Below are 13,036 nucleotides of genomic sequence, written 5' to 3' on the forward strand. Positions count from 1 at the left end.
TCTTGTGACGGCTCTCTTGACCATGAGTGTCCCCCAAGTCCCTCCAGTGTCAGGAGGCTGATTCTGGGGAGAAGGCCCATGCCTCTGTGTTAACCAGGCCTCTGCTTTAGTGACATTGTGCTGGAGAAAAACAGCAGGGTGCTTGTGTTTGGGTGCACACTAGTTTGGGTGCTGCAAGCTCTTTGCCTGAGGTTCATCCTACCCGTGGTGAGCTGGTACCTGTTTGTGACTGGGACAGTCCTGATGTGCTGACCTGCTTGCTTAACTGTTTCTTTAATGCCCAGAACTGTGCTTGAGTGTTGCTAAGACCTGGAGCTAAAGCAAATATGAGTATTGGAGGCAATCCTGGTTTTCCACAAAGTGTTGAAAGCTGGATGGTGAGTACTAGCCTGCTTTACATTAATACTTCTTCTTTTTTTCCAGAAAGAAGATACTGGGAGGAGCATAAAAGACTGCTGGGATAGCCCAGATGCCCCTGCACTTACCACTTGCAGCAATGCAGATATATTCCGCCAAATAAATGCCATGTTGGACAACTCTTTGGATTTCAGTGGAGTCTGCACCACGCCCATCAGAAAAAGCAAACGTGACATCCTGCCAGGTGATGTGTTGGGCTGTGTTCAAGGCGAGCTTGAGGATTTGGGGCTGGTAGAAGTGGGGGAGTTGCTTGGTGGGACCTAGTGAGATTGTGGTGGTGGTGGTAACCCTTGATGGTGTGGTTGTTGGCCATTGCTCGTGCGCAGAGTTGCTTGGAGTCACAGTTAATGCTGTGTGGTACTGGAGGCTTGGTTTGTGTGCCTGCAATGGATAACCCAGGTATTCCCTGGCAGCGTGGAGGTGCCTGGGAAGGCTTGTTTCCACTCCCTGGGATGCTGTGGATTGTCGTATGGGCAGGATGTGAGCTCTTGCTGCCTGACCTGCCAGCTTCTGGTGTGGATGGTTCCAGTAGGCTCCTTTAATCCTGCCTCCAGGAAAGGTAGGCCGTAATCTGTCCGAGGTTATTTTGAATAACTGTGTTTGCTACAGGTCACTTAATCATGTATTTAAGAGCACACTGAAGCGGGACCTGTAGGTGAAGACTTTCTCACGAAGCAGGTTTGGGATGATGAAATGGGTGCTGCAAGGTTTGCTTCCCGCAGGCTGAGGGGAGTGGGCACATTCTGCTGCGTTGCGCTTGATCTGCCTCAAAGCAGAAGGCTCCACGCCAAAGCAAAGAGTGTTGGGTCCAATCTTATTTTTATGTAAGTGAAGGACATGCTTTTGTCCCTCTACAGTAGACAAGATCTGCCAGTAAATGTACCTGCCCGGTGCCTGATGTTCTTCTTGCCAGCACACTTCTGTGCAGTGGTACTTGTGCCAAGGGTTTGGGCACTTGAAAGAGATTGCTGTTGCTCCTCCAGCCTCTGAATTATGGGGTCAATAAACACCCTGGCCATTATTGGAAACAAACTGACCCTCTGGACTTGTCCCAAAACAAAGTGGAAAGTAAAGAGAGAAACCTCACCAGCTGGTGACCTTGCAGGCTGCTGTAGGCAGAGACGCTTCTGTTGCGGTCACTTGGAGAGAGAGTTGTCTTGTGCTCATGGGCAATCTGATGAGTTTTAATCAAATGGGTGTTAAAAAAAAAGCTGCAAATGGGTGTCTGGGCATCCTGTTGGGTCTGTTTGATGCTTGCACAGTGCAACTTTGTTCTGGACTGGCGAAATGACTGCTACCAGATGACTTCCAGAGCAGCTTAATCTCCCGGGTATTTGAAGGGCTTAGCGCTGTGGGCCCGGGGCTGATCTGGCCATGTGATCCTGTGCTGGCGCTGCAGAAATACCAGAGGAAGTGAATCGCTCGCTTCGAGGGACGGATCTATAGCCAGCATTGCTTGAAACGTGCCTGGTAAAACGGTATTGGAGGATATGCTGGCTACCCCTGAGCAGTTGCGTAGTGAATATTAACTAATCCAGGTCAGTGGTGTGGTTAGTGGTGCATTTTTAGAGATTTGCTGTTGTACTGAGCTGTTTAGACATTTTATTTTTTTTTTGTCCCTTGGCATGATGGTAGTCAGTGTTGTATCTGATCTTGATGCACTGGAAGCGTAAGGGAGAAATAAAGCTAAATATTTTCCTTTCTCTCCTTGCAATGAGCTCATGAAAGAGTTGTTTCTGACTGCCTTGTTGCAATTTTAGCTGTAGCCCTTCATAGCCCATTTATAATTTGAAGCCAAAATGTTTCCAAATCAAGTTCCAGCTTACTTGCCAAAGTTAACCTGGTTGATAAAGGAAATGTCTCTGCCTGTCAGAGCAGATTCATCCTGTGAGGATATGGGTCAGTTCTGGTCTTTGGTCTGGCACATCAGTTTGAATTTAGAAGTCTAGAAGCCAGTACTCAAAGCTCTTATCTGAGGGACTGGGGTATCCACCTGGCAATGAGATGAACCTGCTGCATGTGAACCTCTGCTTGGTCTGTCAGTTCCTATGGTATTTCTCAAGGATGTCTGGAGCAGAGGGTCTTGCCTGGTGTGGAGCTACTGAGAGGTGGTGCTGTTGTTGGAAACCGGGTGAATTTCCCATCAGTGGTGTTAAACTGTGCTTGTGTTTCAGGCTATCATTGAGTAACTTCCTTGGAACTTCCTCTTGGAGGACAAGTAGGTGGGACTTGCGTGTGAAAAAGGGAGGCTTCCTTTAGCAAACATTATTTCTGCTGCAGGGCAACCAAAGCTGTGCTTTTTGGGACACCCTAAGCAGCTTTTCTTATTCCTGACATAACAGTTGAAGCCAGTCTTACCAGTGTGTGCTGGCTGCTGGCACAGCTACTTGCATGGGGTGGGGGTAACCTAACAGGAGGCTTTTAGCTTGTATTACGTCCCTTGTGTGGTGGCACGGACACTCGGGATGGCACGAGAAAAGAGGCTTGCTTGGTTCCTGAGGGATGCTGGGCACTGCTGAGCTAGGGCTAGGAAGTGGCTGCCTTGGGTGCCCTCACTCTTCAGGCTAATGGAAACACGTGATTTTTTTCAGAAGGTGCCTCTTGGCTATATAAAAGACTGATAATAGAATATAACCTGAGCTACCCCGGCCAGGACAGCAGTTATCAGCCGTAAATATGTGGATGAGTCAGCATCTGCCAGTGCATCGGCAGCTCAGCGTTATTAGTCTCCTTGCAGTCCTGGCCTCGTTTCCTTGGTGTCAGAGTCAGGACCCCTCAGCAGGTAACCAGGGCCTGAATGCAGCAGTTCTGCAAGATTCCTTCTGTCTCAGAAGCACACGAGCTGCTTTCCTTGTTTAACGTGTTGCTAATGAGCATCTTCTCCATGGAAAAAGTTGGCACTGTCAGCAAGAAGGTGAATCCTAGGACAGCCATGATCAGCAAACAGGGAGGTGCTTTGGTGCTTGGACCCTGGCCTAGGTTGTGCCATTCTCTTGCAGAAGTTGATACCCGGTGGCTGTAAGGCTGAGCAGCTGGTAACTAAAATTCAGAATATAATGCAGCCAGCTGCCCCTGTGCTGGGCAGGTGGTTCAGAGCCTGAAGCAGGCTGTTGGAGTGGTTTGCTCTGCCTTTGGGTGAACAAGATGAGGCTCTGCAGGATCAGTTTGGTGAGCCTGGCTCCTGGGTAGGCAGCCAGTGGAACAGAGAGACCCTTGATCTCACGTGGTGCCTTGTCACTTGTGTTAAATCACATCTGAAGAATTCATGAGCCTCTGGTGCTTTTATTTGGAGCAGGAACAACTTGTGTATTGTAGTTAGGTTATATTATCATGAAGCTTGTAGCTTGGGCAGTGTTAATGAGCCTGGAGATGCCCATAATGTAGTAGTATAACAGGTGAAAGGACTGTCTCTTTACAACTTAAGCTCTTTTGTTGGTGAGTTTGAGGAAGAGATTTTATTTCAGCAGGGGAAGTACTTGTACTTTAATCTATTCATGGTCTCTCAAGCTTTTCAGTTGTCTTCCTCAGGTCAAACTAAATTTATCCTGGATTGGGTTTGTGTGTAAGAAGCCCCTTTCAGTATTAAGAGGATTACACATGGTAGGGAAGGGATGGCAGAAGTTCATGACCTTTCACTAATGCTATTGGGGAGACACGTGTGGAGACACCTTACTGGGTGTGATGTGGTGCACAGCGAGAAGGTGCTGAGGAGATCAGTGTGGCAGCAGCCCCAGCAATGTGAGAGAACAAGCTGGTTCAGCAGTCCGGGGGCTGACACAGTTGGAGAGTTATCCGTATCCGGGCAGAGCTGCGTGGCAGAAGGGGCTGCCGCTGGGGATTTAGCTTGCCATACCTAATGTTAAATCTCTATAAAGATCAGTTTGCAGTTAATGATAATCCTTGGTGAACTTAGTTGCCTTGTCAAAATGATCTGAGTCGTCAAGCCCAGCGTGACCACCACCGTGGTGGCTCATGGGTGCTTGCTCCAGGAGCTTCCCAAAGCACCAGGTGTAGATCACTGGCCCAAACCAAAGGGTGCAGTGCAGCGGTGTGGTGAAAGCTGTAATTGTAGAACCTGTCTGGTAGCTTCTGGGACAGGATTGTATGGTGCTTCAAAACACCTGCCTTTCAGTCCTATTCGGTCCTCTCTGAAGAAAGTCAAAACTTCCTTGGCAAGGTTGTGTTGTGCAGGCTTTAACCTCTAGTGGCTTTTAGGGCAGTGGAGATGGGAGAGAGAAGATGGCCTTGACAGAGGCAGGAGTTAACATCTCCCACCAGCTTGCCTCCTGCCGGTGCTGCTGGAGTGTGGCTGTCCTTGAGCAACTGCTTCATGGGGAATGTTGGTTCACTCCCCAATTTAAGGCTAATCTGCATGTCCATCGCTGGTCTGCATAAGAATGTAAGCAAAGCCAATTTCTTAAGGTAGCGGGTGGCTTGTCTGCCAGGCTTTAAAGCTGGGCCTGGCTGGGTGGAAGGTGCTGCTATCAGCTTTGGTTAAAAAACAAAACAAACCCTAAACCAGCCTTTGAAATCATCAGCCTGTTCTGTAGGCACAACTTCCAGCTTAATTAAGTAGAAGAGTGAGCAAAGCTCCCTCTTCAGCCTCTGTATGCCCCTTTACTCACCTGGCTAAGGTGACAGGCTTCAACTGAAGGCAATGCTGGCTTAAAACAAATGGATTTAAAAGGATTGCAGGTACCCCAAATGTCCCAGCGGCATTGATATCCCTTCCAGCATTGGTATCAGCTCTGCTCATTTCACTGAGACAAAGCATCCGTTGTTTTGCTGTAAGTTGTCAGTCCATTGTGTGAAGAAATGGGAGATGGTTAAATGACTTCCTGTGGATGGGAGTGGCTTAAGGTGCCAAGTTCGGCCTAGAGGCTGTTAGTTGTGGCCCATCAGGTCCTAATGATTCTCAGTGGCTGCTTTATTTAAGGAAAACTGAAGGACAAATGCAAATCCAGACAAGCTGATGACTAAATCGGCTTCCTGTTTGCTCTCAATTGCAGTCAATTAATGACTTACCGCTTGTTTAGCCACCTAAAAAAGTCCTCCCTGGTACTATAATGTAAATGTCTGTTCTTCACTGTCCTGCAGCCATGAGGAAACGTGCCAGAGCACTGGATGCAGCTGACCTATGTGTGTGGGCTTTGGATGGGGGAGACAAAAATGTTCTAAGGTGCTGAGACCCAAAATGTAGTGCTGCCTGTCTGGAGTGGTGTGGAGGTTAATGGGGAGCCTGGGGCAAGGCTCTGAGCTCACCTGCAGTTGCCAGCTGAGGACAACTCTGCTTTGCCCCAAATCAATGCTGTCTGCCTGGTACACACATCCAGAATAGTGACATTCAACACTTGTGTGCCCCCAAAGAGGGGCACACCTACTGCATCTGGGTTCTGGCCTTTCTCGTTCAAGTGCCACATTAACAGGTCTTTGCTTACATGGGTGCAATGCTTTTCTGTACTGGAAAGTAGCTCTAAGAAATTTAGGGTTTTCTTCATCAGATCTGCAAAGGGAAGCAGGTCAGGGTGTTGTGTTCTGCAGAGAGCAGGGGCTTGGGCTACAGTAGCGGTTGCAAATTGGATGATGCTGCTGAAGATCCAGCAGGTTTCCTCGTGTGTTCAGGTCTCAGTGCTGTAATCCCGTGGCAGTCTCTCGCTGTTACTCCTGGAAGAGGTAAGTAGAGCAGCAAGGTGGAGTTGCAGTGCCCTCTTCCTTAGTTTCTTAAACAGTTCCTCACCAGCTGTTCAAGTGGTTGTGGTTACTGGAATGAGGCAAACTCCTTGGTCTGGCTGCGAAACAGGTCATGCAGCAGCAAATGTCTCCACTTGAGGAATTTTTTCAGATTGCAGGGAAGACACTTAGTTGCGTATCAGAAAAACCTCTTGTAACTAGTAGCTTTATGCCTAACAAGAGCTTTCCTGAGTGCCTGATGATCCTCAGTGTACCTTAGAGGATAAGCCAAGTGTATTCCTAAAAGCTTTCACTTGAGATTTGTTTGTCTTGTGTGTGAAACATACTTGAGAAGCTTAATTTTCAGGGATGCAATTTCCAGCTTTTACAGCTGGAGGTGTAAAGAGGTGTGAAAGGTAAAACAATGCTGCTGCTCTGAGCTGAAGGCTGCGGAAATGTTTGCCTTGTCTCTTGCTTTTTGGGATTGGAAGTTCAGCCTTGGTCAGAGCTCTGGTCCACAGAGGTGAGTCTGGTTCTGTCTGAACGGAGCTCACTGCTGAGTTGTGCTGATCCTTCCCTGCTCTGTATGCTCAGGGGCATCATTTGTGGAGGGCCTTCCTAAATTAGCATGTGGGAGCAGAGGGACACCTCCATGGCTGCAGAGGTGGTAGGAGCAGGGTCTGGCTTGTTTGGTTTGTGCTTGCTTAACGACTTTGTTGCTGCCTCTCTCCAGGTTTTCTCAGTTTTCAAGCTAAAACCTGTTTGCTAGATTTTTAGCTGGTTCTGCGAGTGGCCTATGTCTGGAAGGCTCAAACATCTGAATGTCTTTGTGTTTGAATGAAGTTACCTTTCAAGACTAAGCCTGATGGCACACAGGGATGCTGCTGCTACAGGATGGGGACTGAGTCGTGCTCTCCCCGTGCTTAACCCTCCTGCCACAAACTGCCTTTGGGTGGCAGCTCCTGGGGCCAGTCCCTGCTTGTCCTCTCCGTGCAGGTTTAGGCTGTAATTTTCTAAATATTTTCCTGTTTCAAATGCCTGGTCGGTGCAGCCACACTGCACACTGGATGAGGGGAATGAACTAGGCTAAAACTAAACTACCAGTGGCTTGGTTTTAACCAGATCAGCTCCCCAGGCCGGCTTCCTGTGTGGAACCTCTCCTGCCTGAACTGGTGTAAGTGGGGAGGGAGTGCTGTGGTGGGGATGAGTGGCTGGGGCTGCAGCTTGTGTAAACCACCTGGGCCAGTAGGGCTTAACTGCAGGTGAAGAGCTGAACTGTGTGGAGGTGCTCTCCTTTAAGAAGCCTTTGAAATGTCTTAAATGTGATGCTAACATTTGAAGTCTGAAAAATGCAGCTTTCCGTCTGGGCGGTGGTGTGGAAAGCCTGTGGTGCGCCCTGGCTCCAGGGAGCTCCTGGACAGACAGGAGGACGTCATCCAGGAGAGCTGCCCGCTCCCAGACCTGCACGGGAGCGTTTTATTAAGGTCTTGCTTCTGGTGATGCTGCTGAAATCAAACCGAACCGGCTCGGGAGGTGGGAGCTCAGGCTCTCCCAGGCTCTCAGGCATGAGCCCAGCACAGCGCGGCTCCCTCTGCCAGGATGGTTGGCTTCCAGAGGCAACTCCAGAGAAAAATTCAGGTTGGAAAGACTCACACTGGTTCTTGGGGCTTGGAAAAGTCTGCAGTGAAGCACTTGGGCTGGGTTGGGCTGTGTCAGGTTGCAAAGTGAAACTGTTTTCTGTTTGGTAGCCATCTACTTACAACTAATTTGAGGCTCTGACTGTTTAGACTGAATTCTTGTAGGAAATTAATTCTTCCTCCCCCGGTATCCTATTAGTTTTGCCTGTCGTCAGCAATTGATTGCTTTGTAAGAAATTTCCAGGCTCTGGATTTGAAAATAACTATTCCAGAAATCTGTTTAAATTCTATTTTTTAAGTTGCTGTTTTTCCTTGATGGCCCATATCCATCTTTCCTTGCGGCTGGGAGTGTTAAAGGGGAAGGCTGTTTGCTTCAGGTGGGAAAAGGTCCAATTAAAAAATGCTGGTTATCTGAGCAAATTCTACTGTGTTTCAGCAGTTATAGCTGTAAACTAATTGCAGGGAGCTTGCCTTTAATGTAGACTGAAGTCATCAGAGGGAAACAGATCTCTTGAACTGAATCTGATTGGGCTCAATTAAACAAAAGAGCTTATTTCCCGAGGAATGTAGATAGCCGGGGAAAATGTGGCTGGATGCTGTGGGGTGAGCACTTCCTGTCGCTGATGAATTTGTTCCTGGTTTTCCTTATTCCTTCAGTGGTGGGTTTCATCCAAGATGTTAGATGAAGGAGTCTGGGTGGGATTTGAGTTCTGCTGTCTGTCGATAATTCTGTGTCTGTGCTTCTCAGAAGATGAAGCTTGGTGGGAATTAAGCTTGAAGATGGCATAAAAGCTGGCAAGATGCTGGTCAGGTGGTGTCCTACTGCCAGGGCTCTGGGCTAGAGCAGAGCACTCCTGCATTTTCATAAACACAGAAATGTTACATATTCATATGGGCAAGTTATGGTTGCTGTGGGAACTGAGTTGTCTGAGCAATGTGCCTTTATCCTCTCCTCCCTCCAGCTGCATTAGAAATGTTTTTAGGGCCTGTCCAAAACAAGCAATCTGAGAACTATACTGGAAGAGTTAATGCAGTGAAATACCCTGCGGAAGATGCAGCGTGATGCTTTTGGAGAAATATTCCGTGCTGTTACAGGTGCTTGATAGTAATACGACTGAATTGGCACTACAGCTTGTACTAGTACTACTTGGGGAGTAAAAAAAAAAAACCAAAGCCAGTGGATGCTACCCTGGAGGAGTGCTGTGGAGGAGGCTGCAGCTGGAAGGGGGAAGGCGTCACGTTTCCAGCAGGTAGGGTTTGGAGCTGCTCTCATCCCGACCGCAGTGTCACAGCCCTTCTCGGGATCTGGGAATGTCAGCATTCCCAAATCACCGTGTGGTGACAGTGAGGGTCCCACCTCCGGTGGTGACAGCAGCCTGTGTCTGGTGTAGGATACCCAGCTGATGGTGGGGCCTTGCCTGGGCTTTGCTGGGTCACAGGCAACCGAGTGGCACGGGATGTGGAAAAGGAGGCCAGGAATGCTGTCTGGGGTGGCTGGGGCTGCACGTGAGGGATAACGTGACAGGCTGGAGCCACTGCAGCGCCCTGCCGAAGAGCCGGGAGTGGTGTGTGCGAGGTGTACATCTGATGGCACAGTGGGAGGGTGTGGGGGCAGGGGGAGGAGGAGGAGGAGCAGGCAGCTGCTGCTGCTTGGGAGCTGGCTTATAAATGCCCTCTGACTCAGATTTCGGGTAACACAGCTGAGCATCTTGTGGTTTCATCAGCCCCCAGATCCCTGCATTAAATTGGAATTCTCAGACTATGAACCTGCTGCGTTTCCTTAGGCTGTTGGCACAGGCTTAAACCCAGGCAAGAATCCGGTGTCTCCAGTACCGTAGGCTTGTGAACACCCTGCAGGGGAGGGGAGGGCTGGGAAAAAGGGGGGGACCAGGCGGGCAGAAGGTAAACAGGCCATGAAAAATTCCTGATGTGAAATGGGTCCTGTGCTCCGGCTGCTCCTCTTCTCCCTGTACCATCTCCCATGTGCCCTCTCGGGCCGGACCTGGGATAATGGGGCTTCTCTCTGGCTGGTGGGGGGGGCTGAAGGTTATCCTTGTTACTGGATGGTAAACAATGCGGAGTCAGTGAGGCACAGTGGCCAAGTTGAACCAAATAGATTATGCTAGCAGAATTGCGAAGCTTTGCATTGGGCTCTGAATTGGAGCCAGCAGCTGGAGCCTGTCCAGGACTAAAGTGTTTTTGGGTTTTGTGGGTGGAGGGAGGCGGGGACAGGAGAGCTCTGGGTAGCACTAAAACTAACTGTCTGCTCTGTCGCTGCTGCTGTCGTCGTTGCTGGGGGGATTTGCTGCCTCGAGCCTTTTCGTCTGCCGTGCCGTGTTGTGGAGCCCTGCTTTTGTGCTGCCCGCCTCCCTCGATTCACCGGAGCTGCGCCTCTCTCCTCCCCGCTGCCGGCTTGTCTTTCGGGGGAATCTTTATCCTTTCTTCTTACCTTTTTTTATTTTGTAAGAGCTGATGCAGTTCTCTTGCATGGCTGAGTGACGTCACTGTCAGCACAGTAAGCATCAGCAGCCTGGTCACATGCTGACCCAGTCAGTAATGCAGACGGGATAGGAAGGTGGAGGGGCTCAGGGGGGTGGGGGGCTGGTTTCTGGACATATGGTAGCCCTCCCTTTCGGGGTGCAACTGCTAGTTGCCGAAGCTGTGGCTTCAGAGCAGCACGAGACCTGGCTCAGGGCTTAACGCTTTGGAAAACTCCTTCTTTAAAAAGAAAAAAAAAGAAAAGAAAAGCAGCCCTGAACTCTCAAGCTTCTGTTTGTTCTCAATCTGAGCAGACTTCCAGGACTCTGAAGAAGCAGTGGCAAGCAGCATGCTTTTCCCCACGTCCACGCAAGAGTCTTCCCGTGGCCTCCCAGACACCAACGATCTGTGCCTTGGCCTGCAATCCCTCAACCTGACAGGGTGGGACAGACCCTGGAGCACCCAGGACTCTGACGCTGCAGCACAAACCAGCACACAGTCCGGTGAGTCTGCTGACACGCACAGCAACAGTTGTTGGATTCCTTTTATTTTTGGCCGTTTCAAAGCAAATGCGGAGCCATTTGCTTGTGTGAGGGGGTGCTGGTTGTTACTGATGGGGGCTTCTCGCCCCGTGATGCTTGTGTAACGTGGTGGATGAGTTGGGGAGGCTGTGGCTGGCTGTGCCACAGCCCCCTCTGCTCTGCTGTCAGTTCACTGCAGACAAGAAGTGCCCAGGCTTATGGGTTTTTTGCTCTGTAATGCTGGTGGAGGAGGAGGAATAACCTCGCCGAGAGAGGAGAAATCCTCTCCCTTCCTTTGGAGGGAGTGGGTGGGGGGTGTGGTGTCAGGAGAGCTAAACACGCCGGGTGGGAGTGAAGCTGAACTTCGCTCTGGCAGCCCGAGAAAATCCCTGGTGGCAGGTAGCTCTGCGGGCAGGGGGGCACGTGCTTGCAAAGGAACACCCCCCCCCACCACCACCACTTGCAGAGGAACCCCCCTGCCTTGCCCACCTGCCAAAGTCTGGGCAGCACCGCTGGTTCCTCCGCTCGGGCAGCGTTACCCGCCGAACTCTGCCTGCGGGGTGTGGTAGGTACAGCCGGCACCCGACTGACAACTTCAGCCGGCAGCTCGCAGGCTGGGAGGAAGACTTGGAGGGATCCTTCCTCCACTCCCACGTTCAACTAGAAATAGCGGTCTGCTCCTGGCAGTGGGCTGGAGGAGATGCGGTGGAATGGCTTCTTGCTTTTAACTCTTTTGGTCCAGCGCAAACCTACGTGATCAGCAGGGTGTGGGCTTGCAGCCACGCACTGCTGGCTGGCTTGCCCTTCCCCCTCGATCCTCTCCAGTCTGCTTTTGCAGCTGGGATCCCATGGGGGAGTCTTTGGGGTTGCTGGGTGCTTTCCCCAGAGTGATGCAGGGTTCGGTTAACTCTTCCAGAGGCATCAGCCTTCTTTGTGAAATTACAGGAGGAGAAAGGAGTGCTGCGTGCACAAACTTAACGCATCTCCTCAGCCTGGTGACAGAGCAGGGGAGTAAAATGGAGGCCAAGAGTTCACTTCCCAGCTTTTGAGGGCTGTAAAAAAAACAGTTTCACAAATGGTGGTGTGTTCGTTCAAGTATCAGTCCATGGAAAGATCTAGTGCTTTGGCAGAGTTTGTACAAGTTCAGCCTGGTTGCTACAGAAACTCATCCCTTTATAGCAGCACACTGCTGCTTTGTTAAAAGGGTAGTGCATCTCTGCACAGACTTGGGTGACACAGGAGGCCCCAGGCGTAAAGTTGTTGCTGACAGGAATGTAGATAGCTTCTGGGGTGGCCTGGGCAGTGCAATTTGCCCACATAGATGTTTGGGGGGGCAAAGGGGTGCTGTTGACCACCTCTGTCCAGGGGATGCTGCTCTCAAGATAAGGAGAGCTTCTGGGACTCAGATGGGAGTGTTGCTGGATCAGTTGTAAAACAAACAAAAACCCACTTGTGGGGTAGTGGAGTTTGAAATGACAGCTTCATCACTGCAGCTCACTCAAGTTCCTACAGCTGATTTCCGCAGGACGTAGTGTGCCGGTTTGTGTGTGGCCCCTAGTGCTTGGGGTCTGCTTGCAGTCAGGCTGTGGTAGCTTTATTAAGCCTTGCTCTGCTCCAGCACATGGTCCTATGGGCTTCCCCTAATGAACCAGGGAATACCACACACTTGGTACCTGTCCTCTTTTTCTCTGAGCTGAAACCTTGCTGAGGTTGGAGGGAAACCTTGGGAGGAGGAGGGAGGAATGGAAGTTATTAGTGTGCGGTGGCCTGGATGGGTGCCTCAGAGCTATGCACTGAGCCCCTGATAGTTGCTAGCAGAATATGGGGCGCTGGATCCGTGTTACAGGACCCTCAGTGTAAAGAGCACACTTCAAGCTGGCAACATCTGTGCTGAGGGGTGCTGCTGCTGCTGCCAACCACAGCACCCGGGGCTCGGCGCGCAATGGCGCTGCAGAACAAGGTCTGTCGCACACCCAGGCGGCTGCTCTGTGCGGATGTCCCAGCCCCACCTGATCTGCTGTAGCCGTCTCCAGTTGCTCTCTTGGCCGCCTTCCTGCCAGGCTGCCTTGGCAGGGATGTCTCTGCAGCGCTCCAGCAGGCAGGCGAGCAGCCCTCGCACCAGCCTTGGCAGCCTTTGCACCTCCCAGGTTGGGTGGTGGGGCCGAGTGGACTCAGGGATTGCTGTCAGGGGTAATTTGGCTTCTGGTTTCGAGAGGGAGGCTCATTTGGAGACAATTTGAAGGTGCTCTGGTGACCTCCCTGCTAGCAGAGGGTGTACCTGGTGTTGGGTGCCCCCACCGACTGCAGCGTGTG

At 50.8% G+C, this 13,036-nt stretch overlaps 1 protein-coding gene across 5 annotated transcripts in view; it reads left to right on the plus strand.

The window, feature by feature from the left end:
* Positions 1-428: 428 nt before the first annotated feature.
* The window catches only part of CPEB1 (cytoplasmic polyadenylation element binding protein 1), a 37,742-nt gene continuing 25,134 nt past the window's right edge, over positions 429-13,036 (plus strand). For 2 of the 5 annotated variants that reach the window (XM_014961619.1, XM_014961620.1), the window contains exons 1-2: positions 429-601; positions 10,517-10,705. In XM_014961619.1, the coding sequence (XP_014817105.1) occupies positions 526-601; positions 10,517-10,705 (265 nt within the window). In that variant the 5' untranslated portion in view covers positions 429-525. Of the gene's footprint in view, positions 602-8,858; positions 8,975-9,701; positions 10,240-10,516; positions 10,706-13,036 lie in introns of those variants that run through there. The other 3 variants (XM_014961615.1, XM_014961617.1, XM_014961616.1) reach the window with 3 other exon arrangements.

The sequence above is a fragment of the Calidris pugnax genome, unplaced genomic scaffold (assembly GCF_001431845.1).
Source record: "Calidris pugnax isolate Ruff unplaced genomic scaffold, ASM143184v1 scaffold492, whole genome shotgun sequence".
NCBI classification, from domain to species: Eukaryota; Metazoa; Chordata; class Aves; order Charadriiformes; family Scolopacidae; genus Calidris; species Calidris pugnax.